Here is a 22,536-nt window from a genome sequence, read left to right as displayed (position 1 = left end):
GGGGGCAGTGGTTGTGGTGGAAGGAGTCACATGTCCTAAAGTTGGATAGTATCAATCCCTCCAATGCTGTTCTTCCCCTGCAATATACTGTGTCTTTTGCCTCTGTATACATTTGCTGTGTTGAATATGTATATGGTAAACTTGGACAACTGACCACTGACCTCTTGATAGTAGTAGCCTTCCGTGCATTTAGTTTTTTTGTTTTGTTTTGTTTTGCCTCTAGGGCTATTGCTAGGGCTCCGTGCCAGCACTAAGAATCCACTGCTTCTGGAAGCCAGTTTTTCCACTGGGTAGGATAGAGAGAAATTGAGAGGAGAGGGGAAGATAGAGAAGGAGAGAGAAAGATAGACACCTGCAGACCTGCTTCACCACTTGTGAAGCGACTCTCCTCCCAACCACCACCATCACCACCACCACCATACACACACACACACACACACACACACACACACACACACACACACACACACACATACACACACACACATACACACACATACACACACACATACACACACACATACACACACACACACACATACACACACACATACACACACACACACACACACACACACACAACCAGGGTCTCAAACTGGGATACTTGCATGGGTCCTTGCACTTAGTGTTATGTGCGCTTAACCCGGTGCACCATCGCCCAACTTCTGTGCCCCCCTTTTTTAAACCACCACACTGCTCAGTTCTATCTTATGGTAATGTGGGGGACTTAGCCAGGGACTTAGGAGCCTAGGGTAGGAGATTCTCTGCATAACCATTACGCTGTCTTCCTTGCCCTAGTTCTTCGGTTTTTTTTTTTTTTTTGTAGTTCTTTTTGAACATATCTTGAAGGATCTATATCTAAGTATTTTGTCCTTATGGGATACTAAAAGCTATGGTGATTTTTAATTTCAGGTTCCAATTGTTGCTTTTGTTATATAGTAAAGCAACTGACTTCTGTGGATTAACCTTGTATCCTGCAGCCTTGTTACAATCAGTTTTTAGACTCTCATTTAAATTAATTGCTAAAGATTTATTTATTTATTTATTACGAGAGAAACTAGAGTACCATACAGCTCTGGCATATGCAGTGCAGGGATTAAGCCTGGAACCTCGTGCATGAAAGTCCTGCACTCTGTCACTTATGCTCTGCCTTTCTTCTCTCTCTCTCTCCTTAAAGCAAAGAATGAGCAGGCTGTCAGGTGATGGTAGGGCACATACTTGACCATGTAATAAACATCCAGTGTGTGATATGTATATTGTATCTTATTTTTTCCTTGGCAGATTCTAAGAACCAGAGCTTTTTTTTTTTTTTTTTCACAAAAGAAACATCTTTTTTTTTTTAAAAAAAATTAATGTTAGTAGATTCTACCAAAGCAATCAAAAAACCAAACCAAAAAAAAAAAAAAAATTGGTGGTGTTAGTCCCATTTCAAACAGCAGAAAATGGACTCAGAGAAGTAAAGTGACTTGTTGAGGAATAAATTAGTAGAAACCTACTCCACCATTCAGCATTCATTCCTTACTAGGAACAGAACTCTCTCTGAAACTTGATTCTTTTTTTTTACTAGTGATTTAATATTGATTTCCAAAATTTTAAGACGTCAAGGGTATAATTCCCCACCTCTCCCACCACCAGAGTTCCACGTCCCCATTCCCTCCAATGAAAACAGCGGTAGTTCTCCCAAGATCACAGATACGGGCTTCCTATTACTTCTATCACTATAAATCTATGTTTTATATACATTTGCTCATTTTTCCTATGGTCCTGCCTTCTCTTCCTTTTTAAGTCACCTATACCTCTTACTACTTCTGAGTGTCCTTCCTTTTCCTTCTCTTCTTTCTCAGGGTCCAGATGGAATAGAGGTTCAGAGTCCTCTAGTCATTTTTCCCTAATATTTCTCTCCCTCTGGTAGTATGGGCTAGAATTCCTTTTTTTTAAAAAATATTTATTTTATTTGTTTATTCCCTTTTGTTGCCCTTGTTGTTTTATTGTTGTAGTTATTATTGTTGTTGTCGTTGTTGGATAGGACAGAGAGAAATGGAGAGAGGAGGGGAAGACAGAGAGGAGGAGAGAAAGATCGACACCTGCAGACCTGCTTCACCGCCTGTGAAGCGACTCCCCTGCAGGTGGGGAGCCAGGGTTCGAACCGGGATCCTTATGCCGGTCCTTGTGCTTTGCGCCACCTGCGCTTAACCTGCTGCGCTACAGCCCGACTCCCAATTCTTTTTTTTTTTAAACACATTTATTTATTCCCTTTTGTTGCCCTTATTGTTTTATTGTTGTTGTTATTGATGTCATCATTGTTGGATAGGACAGAGAGAAATGGAGAGAGGAGGGGAAGACAGAGAGGGGGAGAGAAAGAGAGACACTTGCAGACCTGCTTCAGGTGGGGAGCTGGGGGCTTGAACTGGGAACCTTCTACCAGTCCTTGAGCTTTGCGCCACCTGTGCTTAACCCACTGCGCTACCACACGACTCCCGGGTTAGAATTCTTTATGGAGTACAGAAGGTGGGAGTTCTAGCTTCTATAATTGAACACAAGGAACTTGTCAAGGCTGCGCATTCTGTGTTATTTGTAGTTTTGACACCCTGACAGGTGGATGTTACCTCTGATTTTTAGCCATCTCTCTCAAGGCTGCAGAAGACTGTGATTCTCCTGCGAAGCTGCCATAGATGCTGTCTGGCTTTCGTGAAGTACTTCACACTGATCTTTGTTTATTCTATAATTTTATTAAAAAAAAAACTTCCAATGAAAAATTTAAAAATCCAACCCACTCTATCATCTTTAAGTAAACATTGTTCTTTTACTCTTCAAGTGCCATAGTCACCTATTACCCAGTGATTCAACTTCAACCCGTTTCTCATCCTAATCAACCATAGAGAAGAGCCTTAGTAATATGAATACCTCTCCGTTTAGGTATTGCCATTTCCCAGACAACCCCACTTAGCACCAGCAGTTGGGGTCGTCATCTCCACCTGATGCACGACCAGTCCAATTTCAAATTTTCAAACTGAAAGCTGTATTCTGAGACTAGATTTGGTACCAGTATGCCTTAAACTTATATCTAGTTTATTGGCAAGAGTGAGCCCCGGGACCAGGAATGAAGGATAAGGGGGTATAAGGCAGGGGAGGAGAAAGAGCTACTGCGAAGATGCATGATCAATTTGAACACTCTCTTGTAAGATAGCTTGAAAACTGGGGGCTAGGTGGTGGCACACCCAGTTGAGTGTGCATGTTATCATGTACACGGACCCAAGTTCAAGCTGGGAAAAGTTTCATGAGTGGTGAAGCAGTGCTACAGGTCTCGGTATCTCTCTCTCTCTCTCTCTCTTTCTCTCTCTCCCACCTTTTTTTTTTTTTTTCTTTATGATGAGGGATTTTTTTTTTTTTTGCCTCCAGGGTTATTGTTGGGGCTTGGTGCAAGCAATAAGAATCCACTGCTCCTGGCCCCTCCCCTTTTTCTTTCCTGGAGGCTTTTCCCCCCCATTTTATTAGATAAGACAGAGAGAAATTCAGAGAGGAGGGGGAGACAGAGAAGGGGAGAGAAAGATTGACACCTGCAGACCTGTTTCACTGCTTTTGAAGCTTCCCCTTCTACCCCCCAGGTAGGGAGCCAGGAGTTATAACCTGGATCCTTGTTCAGGTCTTTGCGCTTCATACTATGCGTGCTTAACCTAGTGTGTCAGCACCCCTCTTTCTCTCTCCCTCTCTGTCTCTCCCTTCCCTCTCAATCTCTTTCTGTCCTATCGAATAATATAATATATATATACATATATATAGATGTAGTTTGAGGGAGTCAGGCAGTAGTGCCGTGGGTTAAGCGTAGGTAGTGCAAAGTGCAAGGACCAGCAGAAGGATCCCAGTTTGAGCCCCTGGCTCCCTACCTGCAGGGGAGTCGCTTCACAGGTGGTGAAGCAGGTCTGCAGGTATCTATCTTTCTCTCACCTTCTCTGTTTTCCCCTCCTCTCTCCATTTCTCTCTGTCCTATCCAACAACGATGACAACAATAATAACTACAACAGTAAAAAAACAAGGGCAACAAAAGGGAATAAATAAATATTAAAATATTTATAAAAATATATAGTTTGAAATCTATATGAAATGAGGGGGAAAGAGAAGCATGTGTTTATCAATTGTTGACCATGTAGACCAATTTGCCTCCTGCAGTATTAACCACACCCTCCATTCTTGCCCTTCTGGGTGGTCAGTGAATCCATCAGTCCCATAGCCCCATTGTATCAAAATTCAGCCTCAAGTGGAAGGTGAGAAGTCCGAATAATAGACTTTGAGATGAAGCTGCAGTAGGAATGAGATCAGTGGATTGAAAGAAGTAAGTAAGGTCAGTCTCTAAGATTTTAGGGGAACCATGGTGGATATCATGGGGGGCAGGACATAGAACCTTGGTGGTGGGTATGGCGTGGAGCTATACCCCTCTTATCCTCTAACTTTGTAAATCACTATTGAATCACTAGTTAAAAAAAAAAGAGAGAGAAGTAATAAGGTCTAAAGGATCTGAAACAGCACACAAGAAATGTCTGACAGACTTGCACATTAAGTCTGTAAATTAAGATTCATTCCTGCTACATAGACAACTGACTGTACCCTGAAAAAATATTCAGCTTTTTATTTATATAATGAAGAGAATCATCTGAATTTCATAAGGGTTGTTCTGGAAATTATAGGTTTTATACATAATACTTAACATTGTGATCATTTATATTATTTAATGTATTTAATTACATTCACATGCTCTATATTTTAAATATATTTAATTATGTAATAAATATAATTATTATTAACCAGATATAAAATATTTCCTTTTTTAATGTTTTATTTCTTTCTTTTAATGAAAGAAACACAGAAAAGAGACAAAAGCCCTGCTCAGCTCTAGCTTATAGTGGTGCTGGGGAGTGAACCTGGGACTTCAGAGAGTCAGGCATGAAAATTTCTTGCATAACCATTTTGCTATCTCCCCAGCCCTCCAACTGACCACAAGGGCCTGGTATGCTGAAATCAAAGTCATCGTTTCTGCCACTGAATGTCAAATGCTCATTGCTTTAAAGTCAATATTCAAGATCAAGGATTGGTGTAAGATGAAAACAGGTTTATTCAGGTGCTAACAACCTGAGAAGATGGCAGAATCATGTCTCCAAAAATCACTTTTTGGAGGCGGGCGGTAACACAGTGGGTTAAGCGCATATTGCACCAAGTGCAAGGACTGGCGTAAGGATCCAAGTTTGAGCCCCTGGATCGCCACCTGCAGGGGGTTTGCTTCACAAGAGGTGGAGCAGGTCTACAGGTGTCTATCTTTCTCTCCTCCCCCTCTCTCTTCCCCTCCTCTCTTGATTTCTCTCTGTCCTGTTCAATAACAACAATAACAACAACGGCAACAAAATGGAAAAAATGGCCTCGAGGTGCAGTGAGTTCATAGTGCAGACACTGAGCCCCAGGGATAACCCTGGAGGCAAAAAAATTTAAATAAATAAATAAATAAATTTAAAAAAGGGAATTGGGTGGTAGCACATCAGGTTAAGCGCAGGTAGTGCAAAGCGCAAGGACTGGCATAAGGACCCTGGTTCGAGCCCCCAGCTCCCCACCTGCAGGGGAGTCGCTTCATAGGCAGTGAAGCAGGACTGCTGGTGTCTATCTTTCCCCCCTCTGTCTTCCCCTCCTCTCTCCGTTTCTCTCTGTCCTATCCAACAACAACGACAACAATAACAACAACAACAATAAAAAACAAGGACAACAAAAGGAAGTAAATAAATAAATATATATTTTTAATGTTTTAAAGATATTTTTAGGAGGCCAGGCAGTGGCACACCCAGTTAAGTGCACATAGTACTAAGTGCAAGGACTCATACTTCTCTTTCAGAATGGAGTTTTATAAAGATAAGACAGGAGAAAGAGCTTGGGAAAGAGGCAGTATGTATTTGAGAGTGAAAGGGTCCAATCATGAATTCATTTATCTGGAGCCAGTGTTCAGTGTGTCCAGTTCAACCTGCTGATTTGTTAAAAACAAATTTCTGATAACATCACTTTTACACTGCTTGCATCTGGAAGTCTTTGTGCTGGGAATCAGAGACCTCCAAAACCAGTCTGTCTGTTCTCTATTTCCACCAACAGCTGCCCCCTGGCTTATCAAACACACATACACATTGTGACAAGAGGGCTTTCTAGTTGTGGCAGCAAAGTGAAGATAGTATGGGAAAGTCTCCTATGAGGATCAAGGAAATGGTTGTTTCTGCAAAGTGAAAATATTAGGGGAAACATCTTAGATGGAGCTTGAAAGAATCATGTTAAGTGAGATCAGTCAGAAACAGAGGGATGAATATGAGGTGATCTCACTCATAGGCAGAAGTTGAAAAACAAGATCAGAAGGGAAAACACCAAGCAGAACTTGAACTGGAGTTGGTGTATTGCACCAAAGTAAAAGACTCTGGGCTGGGGTTGGGGGGGAGGTTTCAGGTCCTGGAACATGATGGCAGAGGAGGACCTAGTGGGAGTTGTACTGTTATGTGGAAAACTGGGAAATGATATGCATGTACAAACTACTGTATTTACTGTAGACTGTAAGACATTAATCCCCCCCAAAAGAAATTAAAAACTATATTATGGGAAAGCACAATGTAAAAGCCATAGTGAGCACAGAGTGTATAAATTAAACATGATATAGAGTTTCTCCTGCTCAGTTACAGTTTCACCATAGGAGAGCTCTGAATTTGGCTTCTCTCATGCAGTCAGAAGTGGCTCCCTCTACTCTTATCTTCATTGAACAACTTTGTGCGTAGGGCTTTGCTGGCCACTGGGAGTCCCTTGTCTGGAATCATTCCTGATCTTTACTCTCAAAGCACTCACAGGCTGACAAACGATAGGAAGAGGAACATCACTACAGTAGCAATAAGCTCAGACTGGCTATATGAGGAAGTTCTGGGCAGTCAAAGCAGGCTACCCAGGGAGAGGAGATGGTATCAAATCTGGGGGGCACTGTCGGCATTAGCCAGGCAGACCACAGGGCATTAGCCAGGCTTACTAGGTCTAGTTCACAACTCCAATCTGCCTTTTTTTGGCCCCTGAATTTGAGGTGGTGGTTGGCAACTCAGTGCAGGACCTAAGTGTGAGTGAGCTACTGCCTCCCACAGGTTCTCATCACTCTCGGTCCCACCAATGGAGCTGAATGGAAATGGATGGAAGTGAACCAACAAATGACCACTGGAAAAGATATTATCTTGTCTGGGGCAGAGCACCAGCTTGCATGCCTGAGGACTTAGAGATCCTAGTTTCAAGTCCCAGTACCGGCATATACCAGAACTGAGTGGTCCTCTGTTCTGTCTCTATCGTGAAAATAAATGTCAGTCTACAGACATAACCATCTTATCCATGTTCATTCATTCAGAGACTTAGAAAGTGATGGGGCAGGGGTTGGGCGGTAGTGCAGCAGGTTAAGCCATGTGGTGCAAAGCACGAGGACCTGCATAAGGATCCCGGTTCAAGCCTGGGCTCCCCACGTGCAGGGGGGTCACTTCACAAGCGGTGAAGTAGGTCTGCAAGTGTCTATCTCTCTCTCTCCCTCTGTCTTCCCCTCTTCTCTCCATTTCTCTCTGTCCTACAACAACAATGACAGCAATGACAACAACAACAATAATAAAAACAACAACGATAAACAACAAGGGCAACAAAAGGGAAAAAAATAGCCTCCAGGAGCAGTGGATTCATAGTTTAGGCACCGAACCCCAGTGATAACCCTGGAGACAAAAAAAAAAAGTGATGGACTCACAAGTTAAACTTTTAAAAACTATCTTATTTATTGGATAGAGACAGAGAGAGATTAAGATGGGGGAGGGAGACAGTAACGGAGATAGAATGAGAGAGACCTACAACACTGCTCCCCCACTTATGAAACTTCCCCTTTGCAGGTGGGTAGTGGGGGCTTGAAGCCAAGTCCTCATGCGTGGTAACATGTACACTAAGCCAGGTGCACCACCATCTGACTTCTGACAAGTTAAACTTTAAAAATATATGCCATTTAAGAGTTGAGAGGTAGTGCAGCGGGTTAAGCGCAGGTGGCACGAAGCACAAAGACCAGCAGAAGGATCCCAGTTCAACCCCCCCCCCCCGCATTTCCCCCTCCTCTGTCTAACCTTCTGCGCTACCGCCCGATTCCCCCTTTTTCATAATCTTTATTCTATGTGCCCAACCCATTGGTTAAATATTTAAGAAGAGAGAGGGAAACAGACTCTCGTGCCTGAGGCTCCAGTGTCCCAGGTTCAATCTCCCGCAGCACCATAAGTCAGAGTTGAACAGTGCTCTGGTTAAAATAATAATAATAGGGAATCGGACGGTAGCGCAGCGAGTTAAGCGCAGGTGGTGCAAAGAACAAGGACCAGCAGAAGGATCCAGGTTCCAGCCCCCGGCTCCCCACCTGCAGGGGAGTCGCTTCACAGGCGGTGAAGCAGGTCTGCAGGTGTCTATCTTTCTCTCCCCCTCTCTGTCTTCCCCACCTCTCTCCATTTCTCTCTGTCCTATCCGACAGCGATGACATCAATAATAACTACAACAATAAAACAACAAGGGCAACAAAAGGAAATAAATATTTAAAATAATAACAACAATAAAAACAACAACAGTAATAATAGAGTGTAGAACTGGCGAAATTATTTATTTATTTATTCTTACAATAAAATCTCAGTACGGGCATATGCCAGAGCATTTTATATTTCAAAAAGAAAAGAGGCGCAATCCAAGAAAACCCCATACTCTGGAGAATTCTGTGCAACTAGCCCCAGTGAAACAAGAGAACATCACTTCTCCCAACCTCATGCCTAGGTTGCTCCAGGCGGTGGCGCACCTAGTTAAGCGCTCACATTACAGTCCTTAGGGACCCGGGTTCAAGCCCCTGGTCCCCACCTGCAGGGGGAAAGCTTCACAAGGGTGAAGCAGGGCTGCAGGTGTCTCTTTGTCTCTCCCTCTCTATCGCCTCCTCCTTTCTCAATTTCTCTCTGTCTCTATTCGATAATAAATGAAACAGGGAGGGGCAGTGAAGGTTGTTGGCATTGGCGGCCCTTGTCAGGGTTTTGGTGCTCCTGTCTCTTTAAGGAGGCGGGGGCTCTTCCGGAGGAGGCGGGGAAGTCCTGTCCTCCCCCCTCCCCCCAACCCCCGGCTTCCGGCTACTGGTTGGGACCGGAACCTGCTGGGAGCTCTGGACCCCTGAATGTTTCTGGGCTGACGCGAGTCGAGCCGGCGGAAGTGAGGCTGCCGCATCTGCGGGCCGGGCCCGGGAGAGGCTCCGAGAAACCCGGCCTGCAGGGTCGCCGCAGCCCACCGCTGCCGCCGCAAACCCTGCTTCTGCCTGTGCATCGCGGGCAGCTGTTTCCGGGATCAGCCTGGGCGCGGGGTGCCCGCAGTCCGGCGCCTGCTAACTGCGGCTCGGCGGCTGAGCACTAAGCGCCCTCAGTGGCTCCCGACACCGTGTGAGTAGATACCACCACGAACCCATTTTACAGATGGGGAAACTGAGGCCCCGCGGAGCCCACAGGCACACAGCGAGAAGCAGCAGAATCAGCTGTCACACCCAGGTCTGTGCTGAGCCCAGAGCCCGTGTCCTCAGCCGCCGGCGAGGTGCAGATGCCGCCGCCTCCACGGCCTTCGCAGCCACTTTATCAAGCTCCGGCCTCCCCTCCCGGCCCTCCACCCTCCACTCGCCGAGTGGGATGGCATGGAACCCGCGAGCAGCGAGCACCTCCACCTTCCTTGGTTTCTTTATAAGAGTTATAGTCTTTTTTTAATATTTGTTTACTTATTCCTTTTTGTTGCTCTTGTTGTTTTTTCTTGTTGCAGTTGTTGTTGTTGACATCGTTGTTGTTGGATAGGACAGAGAAATGGAAAAAGGAGGGGAAGACAGAGAAGGGGAGAGAAAGATAGACACCTGCAGACCTGCTTCATTGCTTGTGAAGCTACCCCCCTGCAGGTGGGGAGCCGGGGGCTCGAATCCGGGTCCTTATGCTGGTCCTTGCGCTTTTTGCGCCACCTGCGCTTAAACCGCTGCGCTACCGCCCTACTCCCGAGAGTTATAATCTATACGATGCTAAATGGCTGTGCTGACAGCAACCTGTCAAACCCCATTTAGAAAAAAATAGAGGCAAGGGAAAGCAATCCTACGCTGAAAATGGGTTTGTTTACGGATATTTCCTTCTGATGTTCCTTTATTGTTATTTTTTTGTTTATTACTATTATTTTTTGCCCTTTAGACCTCTGCAGATTTTTCTCCCTAACGATTGGAAGAAGAGCCACTGGCTGAATGGCTACAGTAGATGACTTGCAGTTTGAAGGTACATCAGTCGCACGCCCACCTTTATCTCTGTCGTCAGTATTTCTACTGCAGCAACAAATTCCTGGTGCTATACGGGCACAAGGACCGGCGTAAGGATCCGGGTTCGAGCCCCCAGCTCCCCACCTGCAGGGGAGTCGCTTCACAGGCAGTGAAGCAGGTGTGCAGGTGTCTATCTTTCTCTCCCCCTCTCTGTCTTCCCTCCTCTCTCCATTTCTCTCTGTCCCAACAACATCAATAAAACAACAAGGGCGACAAAAGGGGAAAATAAATAAATATAAAAAATTTTTTAAGGAAGTCTTGCTAAAAGAATAACGGTCACCTGGGATTGTCTGTTCACACCAACTAGTTTGTGTTTTGCCATATGCTATTTTGACTTGGCAGTATTAGAAATTTAGTTCAGTGATTACATATCAGGAGATGGCTGAGCAGGTAGAACGTAGTGTCTTGCTGTTCATTAGATCTAGAGGGAAATGGAGACAGAAGGGGAGACGGACGGACACTTGAAGCACTGCTGTGCCATGGTAAAGCTTCCGCCCTGCAGGTAGGGATTGGGAGCTTGAACCTGGGTCCTTGCACTTGGTAACGTGTGTGTTCAACTCAGTGCATCACCACCCGGCCACGCGTAGAGTTCTATCCTTGGCAATACATGGAAGCCGCATGAATAGCACTGCGGTAGGGTAGGGGTGGAAGACTCCATCTCTCCTTTCTCCCTCCTTCCTCTCCCCACACTCCTCCTCTCCCCCTCTGTGAGAGAGCAGGGGGAGAGAACCAAGAAACAGCTTGGTACTATCAGACATGCCCGAGTTCCTTGGTTCATTGTCCAGGTTGCATAAAGAGGAAAATGAAATGTGCACGGCTTTTCTCTTTAGTTCGGAGTCTAGAGTGCTCAATATTACACTGCTATATTAGTTCAGCCAACACTTATTGAGCACCTACTTTGTATTTAGATTCAGGAGATTAAAATATTAAGGAAAAGTTTTTTTTATTGTCTTCTTTTTTAATATTCCCTTTTGTTGCCCTTGTTGTTGTTTTATTGTTGTAGTTATTATTGATGTCGTCATCGTTGGATAGGACAGGGAGAAATGGAGAGAGGAGGGGAAGACAGAGAGAGGGAGAGAAAGACAGACACCTGCAGACCTGCTTCACCACCTGTGAAGCGACTCCCCTGCAGGTGGGGAGCCGGGGGCCTTGAACCGGGATCCTTACACGGGTCCTTGTGCTTTGCGCCATGTGTACTGAGCCTGCTACGCTACCGCCCGACTCCCATGAAGGAAAAGTTTTTATACTGTTGGAATAGATGAAAATATAAAAAGATAATTAAGGGGCCAGGTGGTAGTGCATCTGTTTGAGTGCATATGTTACAGTGCGCAAGGACTCAGGTTCAAGTCCCTGGTCCCCACCTGCAGGGGGAAGCTTCATGTGCAGTGTCTCTCTTTCTCATTCTCCTTCTCTGTCTCCCTCTTCCCTCTTTTTTTTTTTTTTTTTTCCCTCTTCCCTCTTGATTGCTCTCTGTATCCAGGAAATATGTAAGAAATACATGTAAAGGAAGTCGGGCGGTAGGTAGCACAGCGGGTTAAGCACACTTGGTATGAAGGGCAAGGACCGGCGTAAGGATCTTGGTTCAGGCCTCTAGCTCCCCACCTGCAGGGGCGTCGCTTCACAGTCAGTGAGGCAGGTCTGCAGGTGTCTGTCTTTCTCTCCCCCTCTCTGTCTTCCCCTCCTCTCATTTTCTCTCTGTCCTATCTAACAATGACAACAACAATAATAACTACAACAATAAAACAACAAGGACAACAAAAGGGAAAATAAATAAATAAATATTTTTTAAAAGAAACACATGTAAAAAAGAAAGCATTCTTATTTTTAAAAAGAAAAGATAATTATGGGTGAAATATGATTGGGTATTCCTTTACTGAATCAAATATCTCATAAATGTGGACCATGAACCAGATTGTTGTTCTAGTTATCAATTTTAAATGATTTAAATAAGTAAGTACAAACTACGAAAGTGCTGAAAGGTTCATAACTCCTAAGCCAGAGCTCAACATTGGCTAGGAGTTGACAAATGTTTATTTGTCTTGTAAACACTTGTATGGCATCTGCTATAAACCAGACACTGTTCTAAGTACTTGACAAGCTTTAACTCATTTTTAATCTTCATGTTATCTTGATGAAATAATAATAATTTAATTCTCTGTATTCTGAGGAAAGTCAAGCACAGCAAAATGATATAATATGCCAGAAGGTCGTATAATTACTACTGCTTTTACAGAATGTTTGAATCCAGACAGCCTGGCTTCAGGACCTGTGTCACCTCGTTACTATTGGTAACTGAGGAAGAGACACATTTTTTCTTTTTCTTTTTATATTTATTTTTCCCATTTGTTGCCCTTTTTATTGTTGTTGTACTTATTACTGCTATTGTTATTGGTGCGTCATTGTTAGATAGGATAGAGAAATGGAGAGGAGGGGAAGACAGAGGGGGAGAGAAAGACAGACACCTGCGGGCCTGCTTCACCGCCTGTGAAGTGACTCCCCCACAGGTGGGGGGCCGGGGCTGGAACCAGGGCTGGAACCAGGATCCTTACTCTGGTCTCTGCATTTCACGCCACCTGTGTTTAAACACCGGCTGTGCTACCAAACGGCTCCCACATGTTTTCTTCTTGTTTGTTTTTTACCAGAGCACTGCTCAGCTCTAGCTTATGGTTCAGGGGACTGAATCTGGGACTTTGGAAATTGAGGCATGAGAATCTCTTTGCTGTCTCCCCCCTGGAGATACGTTTAAAGAGAAATCCACTCCATCAGTAAACACTGTCTAGTCCATCTTCATAACATATTCACCTCTGATCACATCTCATTGGCTCTACCACTCCAGCCTGCCATGTTCACGATCACCATGACTGCCTGCCTGGATTATTATTCTCTGGTCTTCCTGCTGCCTCCCTTGCCTCCTGCCCCACCCAGTCTGTATTTTGTAGCCTAGAGGTCCTTTAAAACTAAACTTGATCAGGACATCATACCTGCAGGACCTTCCAGTGGCTTCAACTTCACAAGGAACCCTTTTTGGTATTTAGGAGCTGTACACAATCACTGCCTGTGATTTCATCTCTTGCTATTTTTGTCCTTTCTCTCTCTCTCCTGTCCACATGGTCTTGGTCAGTGTCCTGTCGAGACATCAAGTACACCCACAGCTCTGGGCTTTTGTGCCACCTTCCTTTGTGGTGCTGGGGAATGAATCCAGAGCCTTATACATTTGTCATACTGCAGAGAAACCTTCCTCCCCCAGCCTGATGTTAAATTAATTGACTACTTAATTTATTTTGAGGGAGAGAGACACAGCCACAGAGAGAGGCGAGATACCCCAGTGCCATCCCATCATCTACAGAGCTGTCCCTGTGCCACTCACGTGTTCCCCTCTGGTGTGAGGCTCAAGTCCAGGGCTTCACATGCAGCAAGGCATGTGCTCTATACGAATAAACATTCATCCTAAGGTAGTAACCTACAAAACTTTTTTTCACCCATTATTTTGTCCAATTTATTTGTTAAAGTAATCTTTTAGAAACCTCAAAAGCTTTTTCTTTCTTTTTCTTTTTAAAATTATATTTATTTATTTTCCCTTTTGTTGCCCTTGTTTTTATTGTTGCTGTTGTTATTGGTGTTGTCGTTGTTGGATAGGGATAGGGCCGAGAGAAATGGAGAGAGGAGGGGAAGACGGAGAGGGGGAGAGAGAGACAGACACCTGCAGACCTGCTTCACCGCCTGTGAAGCAACTCCCCTGCAGGTGGGGAACCAGGAGTTCTAACCGGATTCCTTGTGCTTTGCGCCATATTTGCTTAACTGCTGCGCTACCGCCTGACTCCCCTCAAAAGCTTTTTCTACGTGAGTGTTCTTCACAGTATTTATGAAAATGAAAATTTGAAAATATTCTATGTATCCAGTAACATTGGAAAAATTATATAACCTGAGGTGTCTTTTTCCTACTCACCAGCCAGCCAAATATTATCTGACCTTGCCAATGATTTTTGTAAAAACTGATACAATATGGGAAAAACCATTTTTTAAAATATTTTATTAATTTATTCCCTTTTGTTTCCCTTGTTGTTTTATTGTTGTAGTTATTGTTGCTGTTGTTGATGTCGTCGTTGTTAGATAGGACAGAGAGAAATGGAGAGAGGAGGGGAAGATGGAGGGAGAGAAAGAGACCTGTAGACCTGCTTTACCGCTTGTGAAGTGACTCCCCTGCAGGTGGGGAGCTGGCGGGGGCAAAACCATTTTTGTGTGATTTCCAGTAGGCAATACAGAGTACAACATTGAGCATGATCACACCTAACATCAGTATTTGGCACATAGTAGGTGTGCAGTAAATATTTGTTGAATGAAAAAATGATCGTCACTTTTTTTGAGTTTTACTATATAAAAAGGAAATATACCAGACTTTAATAGTGTTTTCCTTTATGTGGTAGGACTAACAGTAATTTCTACTCTGTGGTTTCTACTTTCATTTTTTTTGTCCTCATATCTCCTATTATTACATAAGGTTGCTGGAAAAAAATGACTTCCACTAATTGTTATGCTTGAAGCAAAGAATAGGAGTTTGGACTAGGTACTTTCTATGAGCCAAGCACTCTGTTAAGAACTTTCTAATTGGGAGTCAGGCTGTAGTGCAGCGGGTTAAGCGCAGGTGGTGCAAAGCACAAGGACTGGCATAAGGATCCCGGTTCGAACCCCGGCTCCCCACCTGCAGGGGAGTCGCTTCACAGGCGGTGAAGCTGGTCTGCAGGTGTCTATCTTTCTCTCCTCCTCTCTGTCTTCCCCTCCTCTCTCCGTTTCTCTCTGTCCTATCCAACAACAATGACAACAACAATAATAACTACAACAATAAAACAACAAGGGCAACAAAAGGGAATAAATAAATAAAATAAATATTAAAAAATTTAAAAAAAAGAACTTTCTAATTATCTTCATTATATAGTAAAAACACTGAGATTTATAGAGGTTAGATTACATACTAAGGTTCATACAGAGTTTTCAAAAATATTTATTTTAGATAGAGCAGAAATTGAAAGAAAAAAGGATAGAGAAAGAGATAGAGGGACACTTATAACACTGCTTCATTGCTAGTGAAATGAACTTATAGTTAGTAACATATGGTTATTAAGTGGCTGAGCCAGGTCTAGAATCCAGATCTGTCTATCTGGCCTTAGAGTCTTTTTTTTTTTTTCCCCTTGATAGAGGGAGAGAGAGAGAAAGACACCTACAGCACTGCTTCACCTCTTACAAAGCTTCCCCCCTGTAGACAGGGACTGGGGGCTTGAACTAAGTCCTTGCACATGGTAATGTGTGTGCTCTACCAGATACACCACCTTGTTGGCCCTAGATTCTGTTTTTTGGGTTTTTTTAAAATATTTATTTATTCCCTTTTATTGCCCTAGTTTTATTGTTGTAGTTATTATTGTTGTTGTCATTGTTGGATAGGACAGAGAGAAATGGAGAGAGGAGGGGAAGGCAGAGAGTGGGAAAGAAAGATAGACACCTACAGACCTGCTTCACTGCCTGTGACAGGACAGCCGGGGACTTGAACCGGGATCCTTCTGCTGGTCCTTGCGCTTTGAGCCATGTGTGCTTAACCCGCTGCGCTACCGCCCGACTCCCCGGCAAGCCTTGATTTCTATATGACGTATTTTTCAGAGCTTCTTGCTATTCTATAGCAAAGTTGACGTTGTGCATTTTATCTACAAGTAAAAGTATTTAACATTTCCAGTGTGGGTAAAAATCTCTGTTGTCTTTATGTCCTGATTGATTTAGAATTTGGTGATGCCACCACTTCCCTGGTAGCAACCCCAGATGCCACCACAATAAGAATCGAGGATCCTGATGAAACACCAAAACATCCGCCCGCACCCCCGAGAAGCTCAAGGAGAGAAGAAGATGATGAGTTACTGGGAAATGATGATTCTGACAAAACTGAGGTTCGATCTCTCTCTCTGTCTTTCTGTTTTTTGAACATTTTCAAAAAATCTGTTCATGTTTTCATTTGCTACCCCCTGTGTACTAACTGAAGTGCCAGGCAGTGGCCACACAAAGGTAAGTCACTTGTGGCCTCTGCCTGTTGGGCGGAAACAGAGAATATCTCTGGTGGAGAGGAACACTGGGGTGATGGGGACATAGATGGAGGCTTACAGAAGGCTTCCTGGAGTTACTGACACCCTCTCAGTTTCTCTCTGTCTCTATCCAATAATGCATTTTTTTTTTAAAGGAAGTATCAGGAGTTGGGCGGTAGCACAGTGGGTTAAGCGCAAGTGGCACAAAGCACAAGGACTGGCAGAAGGATCCCGGTTCAAGCCCTTAGCTCCCCACCTGCAGGGAAATTGCTTCACAAGTGGTGAAGCGGGTCTGCAGGTGTCTGTCTTGATCTCCCCCCTCTGTCTTCCCCTCCTCTCTCCATTTCTCTCTGTCCTATCCAACAATGGATAGGACAATAGCAACATCAATAACAACAACAGTAATAACTACAACAGTAAAACAACAAGGGCAACAAAAGGGAATAAATAAGTAAATAAATTTTTTTTAAAAAAAGAGATAATTAAAAAAAAAAAAGGAAGTATCCAGGAAAGAAAATAGGAAAGGGTTGTCTAGGGAAAAGTAAGAGTTTTAGCAAAGTCAAAGAACGTGGTTCAGATAGCACGTCTCTCACCTTCACATACATCAGGAGCACATTAAAGGCAAAGATAGGAGGTGAGACTAAACAGTGTAGATACTATTGTGTTTACTGTTGAATGTAAAAACATTAATTCTCCAATAAAGAAATTTTTAAAAAAGGAATAATTCTGCAACCCAGAAATAAAATAAAATAAACAGATAGGAAAGGGCTAAGCCCAGTATGAATTACATTCTGGAAGCTATTAGAAGCTGTTGAAAAAATGTTCAAACAATGCAGCCAGCTGTGTGTAAAGGTCTTTGAGATACGGCAACCGTGAGGAAGACAGACTGGAGGTCAAAAGAGTAGGCAGAAGACCAAGGGCATAATCTAGGTTAGAAAGATTGAATACTGAATTAGAACTGGACACAGATATTTAGGGGGCTCAGTAGGACTTGGTAGAAAGAGAGAGGGAGGGTTGGAGGGAGTCTCTTAGCTTTCTGTATCTGGTTGGACTGTCAGCTGTTTTATTTCTTTTTTTTAAGATATTTATTCCTTTTTGTTGCCCTTGTTTTATTGTTGTAGTTATTATTGTTGTTGTTACTGATGTCGTTGTTGTTGGATAGGACAGAGAAATGGAGAGAGGAGGGGAAGTCAGAGAGGGGGTGAGATAGACACCTGCAGACCCGCTTCACCACCTGTGAAGTGACTCCCCTGCAGGTGGGGAGCCGGGGGCTCGAACTGGGATCCTTAAGCCAGTCCTTGCGCTTTGTGCCACCTGCGCTTAACCCGCTGCACTACCGCCCGACTCCCAGCTGTTTTCTTTCTTTTCTTTTTAATTTTATTTACTATTTATTGGATAGAGACAGAGAGAAGTTAAGAGGGAGGAAGAGATAAGGGTTGAGGGAGAAGAGAGAGACACCTTCAGCCCTACCTCACTGCTCAAGAAGCTTTCCCCCTGCAGCTGGAGACTGTCAGTTGAACCCATGTTCTGCATGTTGTAACGTGCGCTCTATCGAATGGAACTCTGCCCAGTCCTTTTATTTATTTTCGTGTACACTATTTTTTTTCCCCCTTCTTGTTGCCCCTGTTGTTTATCATTGTTGTTGCTTTGATTGTTGTTGGATAGGACAGAGAGAAATCGAGAGAAGAGGGGAAACCAGAGAGGAGGAGAGATAGACACCACAAACCAGCTTCACCACTGGTGAAGTGGTCCCACTGCAGGTAGGGAGCCGGGGACTCAAACCAGGATCCTGATGCCGGTCCATGTGCTTTCCGTTATGTGCGCTTAACCCGCTGCACCACCACTTGGCTCCCTGTTGTTATTTTATTTTTCTTTTTCTTTTTTCTTTATTTATTTCCTTTTGTTGCCTTTGTTTTATTGTTGTAGTTATTATTGATGTTGTTGTTGTTGGATAGGACAGAGAGAAATGGAGAGAGATGGGGAAGACAGAGGGGGAGAGAAAGACAGACACCTGCAGACCTGCTTCACCGCCGTTGAAGCGACTCCCCTGCAGGTGGGGAGCCGGGGGCTCGAACCAGGATCCTCATGCTGGTCCTTGCGCTTAGTGCCACCTGAGCTTAACCCGCTGCGCTACCGCCCAACTCCCCCTGTTGTTATTTTAACAGTACTTCTGGGACTACTTTATAAATGGCTTCAAGGTTTTCTTTTAAAGAATTTATTTATTTATTTATGAGAAAGATAGGAGGAGAGAAAGAACCAGCCATCACTCCGGTCCATGTGCTGCCAGGGATCAAACTCAGGACCTCATGCTTGAGAGTCCAGTACCTTAGCCACTGCGCCACCTCCTGGACCACTTGGCTTCATGGTTTTAACAAAGTAAAGGACAAGCCAGTTTGAAGCAGTGAACTAACAGTATTGAAGTGATGGAGTTCCTGGGTGCCAGTGTTCTTTGTGGCACTGGTTCCATGGATTACCAAGAATAGGGCCGAATCATCCTAACCAGACTACAGTTATATATGAGATGTTGTGGCAAGAGCTCAGATAAAGAGCTTATGTTTGAATACCAGCTCAGCCAATAATAACATGTATGTGTGATCTTCAGTGAGGTACTTTAGCTCCCCTAAGTCTGAGTTTCCTCATCTGGGGAAAAAAAAAGAGTATATTGATTAGACCAGTGTAATAATATTGTTATAACTGTTGTCACAATAGTTAACATCTACTCATTATTTAAAAGTTACTAGACACCAATAAAATTCCTTACTCAAATCATCTTATTTAACCCTTGAAATAATCCTAATTGCCAGGAATTATTCTTGTGCTGTGTGTATAAATGAGAAAACCAAGGCATAGAGTTCAAATAAGGTGGTGGCGCACCTGGTTGAGTGCACGTTAAAATGCTCAAGGACCTAGGTTCGAGCCCCCAGTCCCCACCTGCGAGGGGAAAGCTTTGCAAGTGGTCAAGCAGTGTTGCAGGTGTCTCTCTCTGTCTCTCCCTCTCTATCACCCCCTTCCCTCTCAATTTCAGGCTGTCTCTATCCAGTAAATAAAGATAATTAAATTTTTTTAAAAAAAAACAGTGTAAACAAAAGTAGTGTCCAGGTACCTGCCCTTGTTCTGCCAAGTGCTTCAGTGTCCACCTGTCCCACTGACTGAATAGATCTTCTTTTATTGTCTAAAGACAGCAGCTATGCAGCCTGGCATGAGGTCTGAATTCTGCCATCAAAAACCTGTGCTTGCTAAACTGGAATTTTTTTGTCCTAGTGGTATGTTTTTAGTTTATTTAAATACTTAGAAGAGGGGGCTGGGCAGTAGAATAGCCAGTAGAATCACTACCATATTTGAGGACCCAGGATCAAGCCTCTGGTCCCCACCTACAGAGGGGAAGCTTCACAAGTGATGAGGCAGTGCTGCAGGTGTCTCTTTTCTTCTCTCCCTCTTCACTTCCCTCCCCCCTCTCAATTTCTTTCTGCCCTATAAAAAACAGAAGGGGGAAAGGAAGGAAAAGTGGCCACTAAGAGCAGTGGATTCATCATGCAGGCAGGTATGATTCTCAGCAGCAACTGAAGTGGCAACTAAGAAAATAATAATACAATATTTAAAATCAATACTTTTTTAAAATATTTTTTTTATTCCCTTTTGTTACCCTTGTTGATCAATACTTTTAAGAGGTTTGTCAGACTTTCAAGAATTCTAGTAATGATAATAATATCTAGTAATGATAATAGTATCTAGTAATGATGATAATATCTTGATGGAGCATAAAAGGAAATATATTTATACTGATTGCCTTCTACATATATGTTATTGCATATAATACATACTGTATAAAAATTTTATTGGGGGCCGGGTGGTGGCACACTGGGCTAAGCGCACATAGTATGAATCATAAGGACCTGTGCAAGGATCCGGGTTCGAGCCCCCTAGCTCCCCACCTGCAGGGGTTTGCTTCACAAGCTGTGAAGCAGGTCTGCAGGTATCTTTCTCTCCCCCTCTAGCTTCCCTTCCCCTCTCAATTTTTCTCTGTCCTATCTAAAACTGGAGGGGAAAAATGTCCACCAGGAGCAGTGGATTTGTAGTGCAGGCACTAAGCCCCAGTGATAATACTGGAGACAAAATAAATAAATATAAGAACAAAAATTTTATTAAAGGATGACAGAGGACCTAGTGGAGGTTGTACTGTAATGTAGAAAACTGAGGAATGTTATGCATGTATAAACTATTGTATTTACTGTTGAATGTAAAACATTAATTCCCCAATAAAGAGAAAAAGAAAACTAAATAAAAAAATGTATCTATTCCTCACTGTAAACTTGTGTGGGAGATCTTGTTAGCTACACTGTTGACATTAAGAGGCACTGGAGGATTCTATAGTTACTTGACGAAGCTCCCTCAGTGGCAGCAACTAGGATTTTGACATTTTGGGTTTGGCTTCAAAACTGATGCATGTTTTACATGGAGTTGAGAGTTGGACATGGCTGTTGCAAAGTTGACGATGAATGCTGAAGAGCTTATTCTGTTTAACATCCCGGTTTCCACCTAGGTAGCTGCTCCTTCCCCTAGCACCTTGAATAAAGAGATGGCTTCAGTGTTTACTGTGTCCTATTTTGCCCTTGACAGTTACTTGCTGGACAGAAGAAGAGCTCCCCCTTCTGGACATTTGAATACTATCAAACATTCTTTGATGTAGATACTTACCAGGTTTGTAAACCAACTTCATTTTCCTAGTTACATGGAATAGACAGTTACTTCTTCTGTGAGTAAACAGTCAAATAATACGGAAGCCTTTGTGTGCTGGATATGGTCTTTCTTTCTTTTTTTTTTTCTTTAATATTTTATTTATTAATGAGAAAGATAGGAGAGAGAGAGAATCAGATATCATTCTGGCACATGTGCTGCTGGGGATTGAACTCAAGACCTCATGCTTGAGAATCCAGTGCTTTATCCATTGCGCCACCTCCCGGACCACTGGATATGGTCTTTCAACAGTAGAGAGCTCTGGTTCTGGAAGTGGTATAGTGCAAAAAGTATTGGATCCTCAAGCATGAGGTCCCAAGTCCATTTCCTGGTAGTGCATGTGCCAGAGCTATGCTCTGGTTCTCTCCCTCCCCCTCTGTCTTTAAAAAAAAATTTTTTTTTAAAGAGTTATTATGTATCATCATAAAAGCTCTAGAGCCTGGAAGATAGCTCACCAGTAGAATATGCAGCTTTTCATGTGTAAGGCTCTGGGTTTGAGACCTAGCATCAGAGGAGAGTACTATGACACTGGAAGAAGTTCCATACGTGGTGGAGTGGGGACTGTTTATACCTGAAAAAAAAAAGTTTTTTTTTAAATATTTTATTTTTTATTTTACTATATCCTTTTTTTTTTTTTTTTTTTTTTCCAGAGCACTGATCAGCTCTGGCTTATGGTGGTGTGGGGGATTGAACCTGGGACTTTAGAGCCTCAGGCATGAGAGTCTTTACATAACCATTATGCTATCTATCTACCCCCCCCCCAAAAAAAAGTTTTTTCAGAGTGAAAATGGGGGATAGAGAATAGCTCAACTGGTAGAGTGCATACCTTACCATATTCAAGCACCCAGGTTTGCTTGTACCCATGAGAGCATCATGCATGACATAGGGCTGGTTAATGAGTGGTAGAGCAGTGCTATGATTTCTCTCTTCTCTTTCTTACTCCCACTAATCTAAAATTAAAAGGGGGTGGGGGGAGTCCAGGGTCAGTAGTCATGCACACAGTTCAGGTTCTAGTCTCCTCATTGCATGGAGATTCAGTGCTGTGGTATCATCTCCTTTATTCCTTTCTCTCTCTTTCTGTCTTTTTCCATCTGAAAAAGTTGGCTTAGAGCAGTGAAGACCCAGCAGTGAGAACAACATGAGCAGGAAACAGTGGGAATGGCACAGGTGCATAATGCCAGCACCCAAAAATACGAGCAAATAAACAACATCCCCCCCAAAAAGAAAAAAAAAAAAAAAGAACAAAGCCAAAAACTCAAGTGTGAAAAGTTGACTTGGGAGTAGTGAAATCACATGGACCCACAGTCTGGTACCACAAAAAAAATCATAATAATAAATAAGTAAATACTTTAAAAAATTTTTTATATTTATTTA

The 22,536-nt window shown here is 43.3% G+C and overlaps 1 protein-coding gene across 4 annotated transcripts in view; it reads left to right on the top strand.

The window, feature by feature from the left end:
- The first annotated feature begins 9,165 nt into the window (after nucleotides 1-9,165).
- YIPF1 (Yip1 domain family member 1) overlaps nucleotides 9,166-22,536 on the top strand; it is a 30,659-nt gene continuing 17,288 nt past the window's right edge. For 3 of the 4 annotated variants that reach the window (XR_009553892.1, XM_060206231.1, XM_007534195.3), the window contains exons 1-4: nucleotides 9,166-9,467; nucleotides 10,245-10,325; nucleotides 16,133-16,296; nucleotides 21,046-21,126. Coding sequence is in view for 3 of the 4 variants with exons in the window: in XM_060206231.1 (XP_060062214.1) it covers nucleotides 10,295-10,325; nucleotides 16,133-16,296; nucleotides 21,046-21,126 (276 nt within the window). In the remaining variant the exon portion in view is untranslated. Of the gene's footprint in view, nucleotides 9,468-9,527; nucleotides 9,573-10,244; nucleotides 10,326-16,132; nucleotides 16,297-21,045; nucleotides 21,127-22,536 lie in introns of those variants that run through there. The other variant, XM_060206230.1, reaches the window with a different exon arrangement.

Source organism: Erinaceus europaeus, chromosome 13 (assembly GCF_950295315.1).
Source record: "Erinaceus europaeus chromosome 13, mEriEur2.1, whole genome shotgun sequence".
In the NCBI taxonomy this organism is placed as follows: Eukaryota; Metazoa; Chordata; class Mammalia; order Eulipotyphla; family Erinaceidae; genus Erinaceus; species Erinaceus europaeus.
Note: the sequence above shows the minus strand (reverse complement) of the source record. Positions and strands in the feature narration are given on the sequence as shown.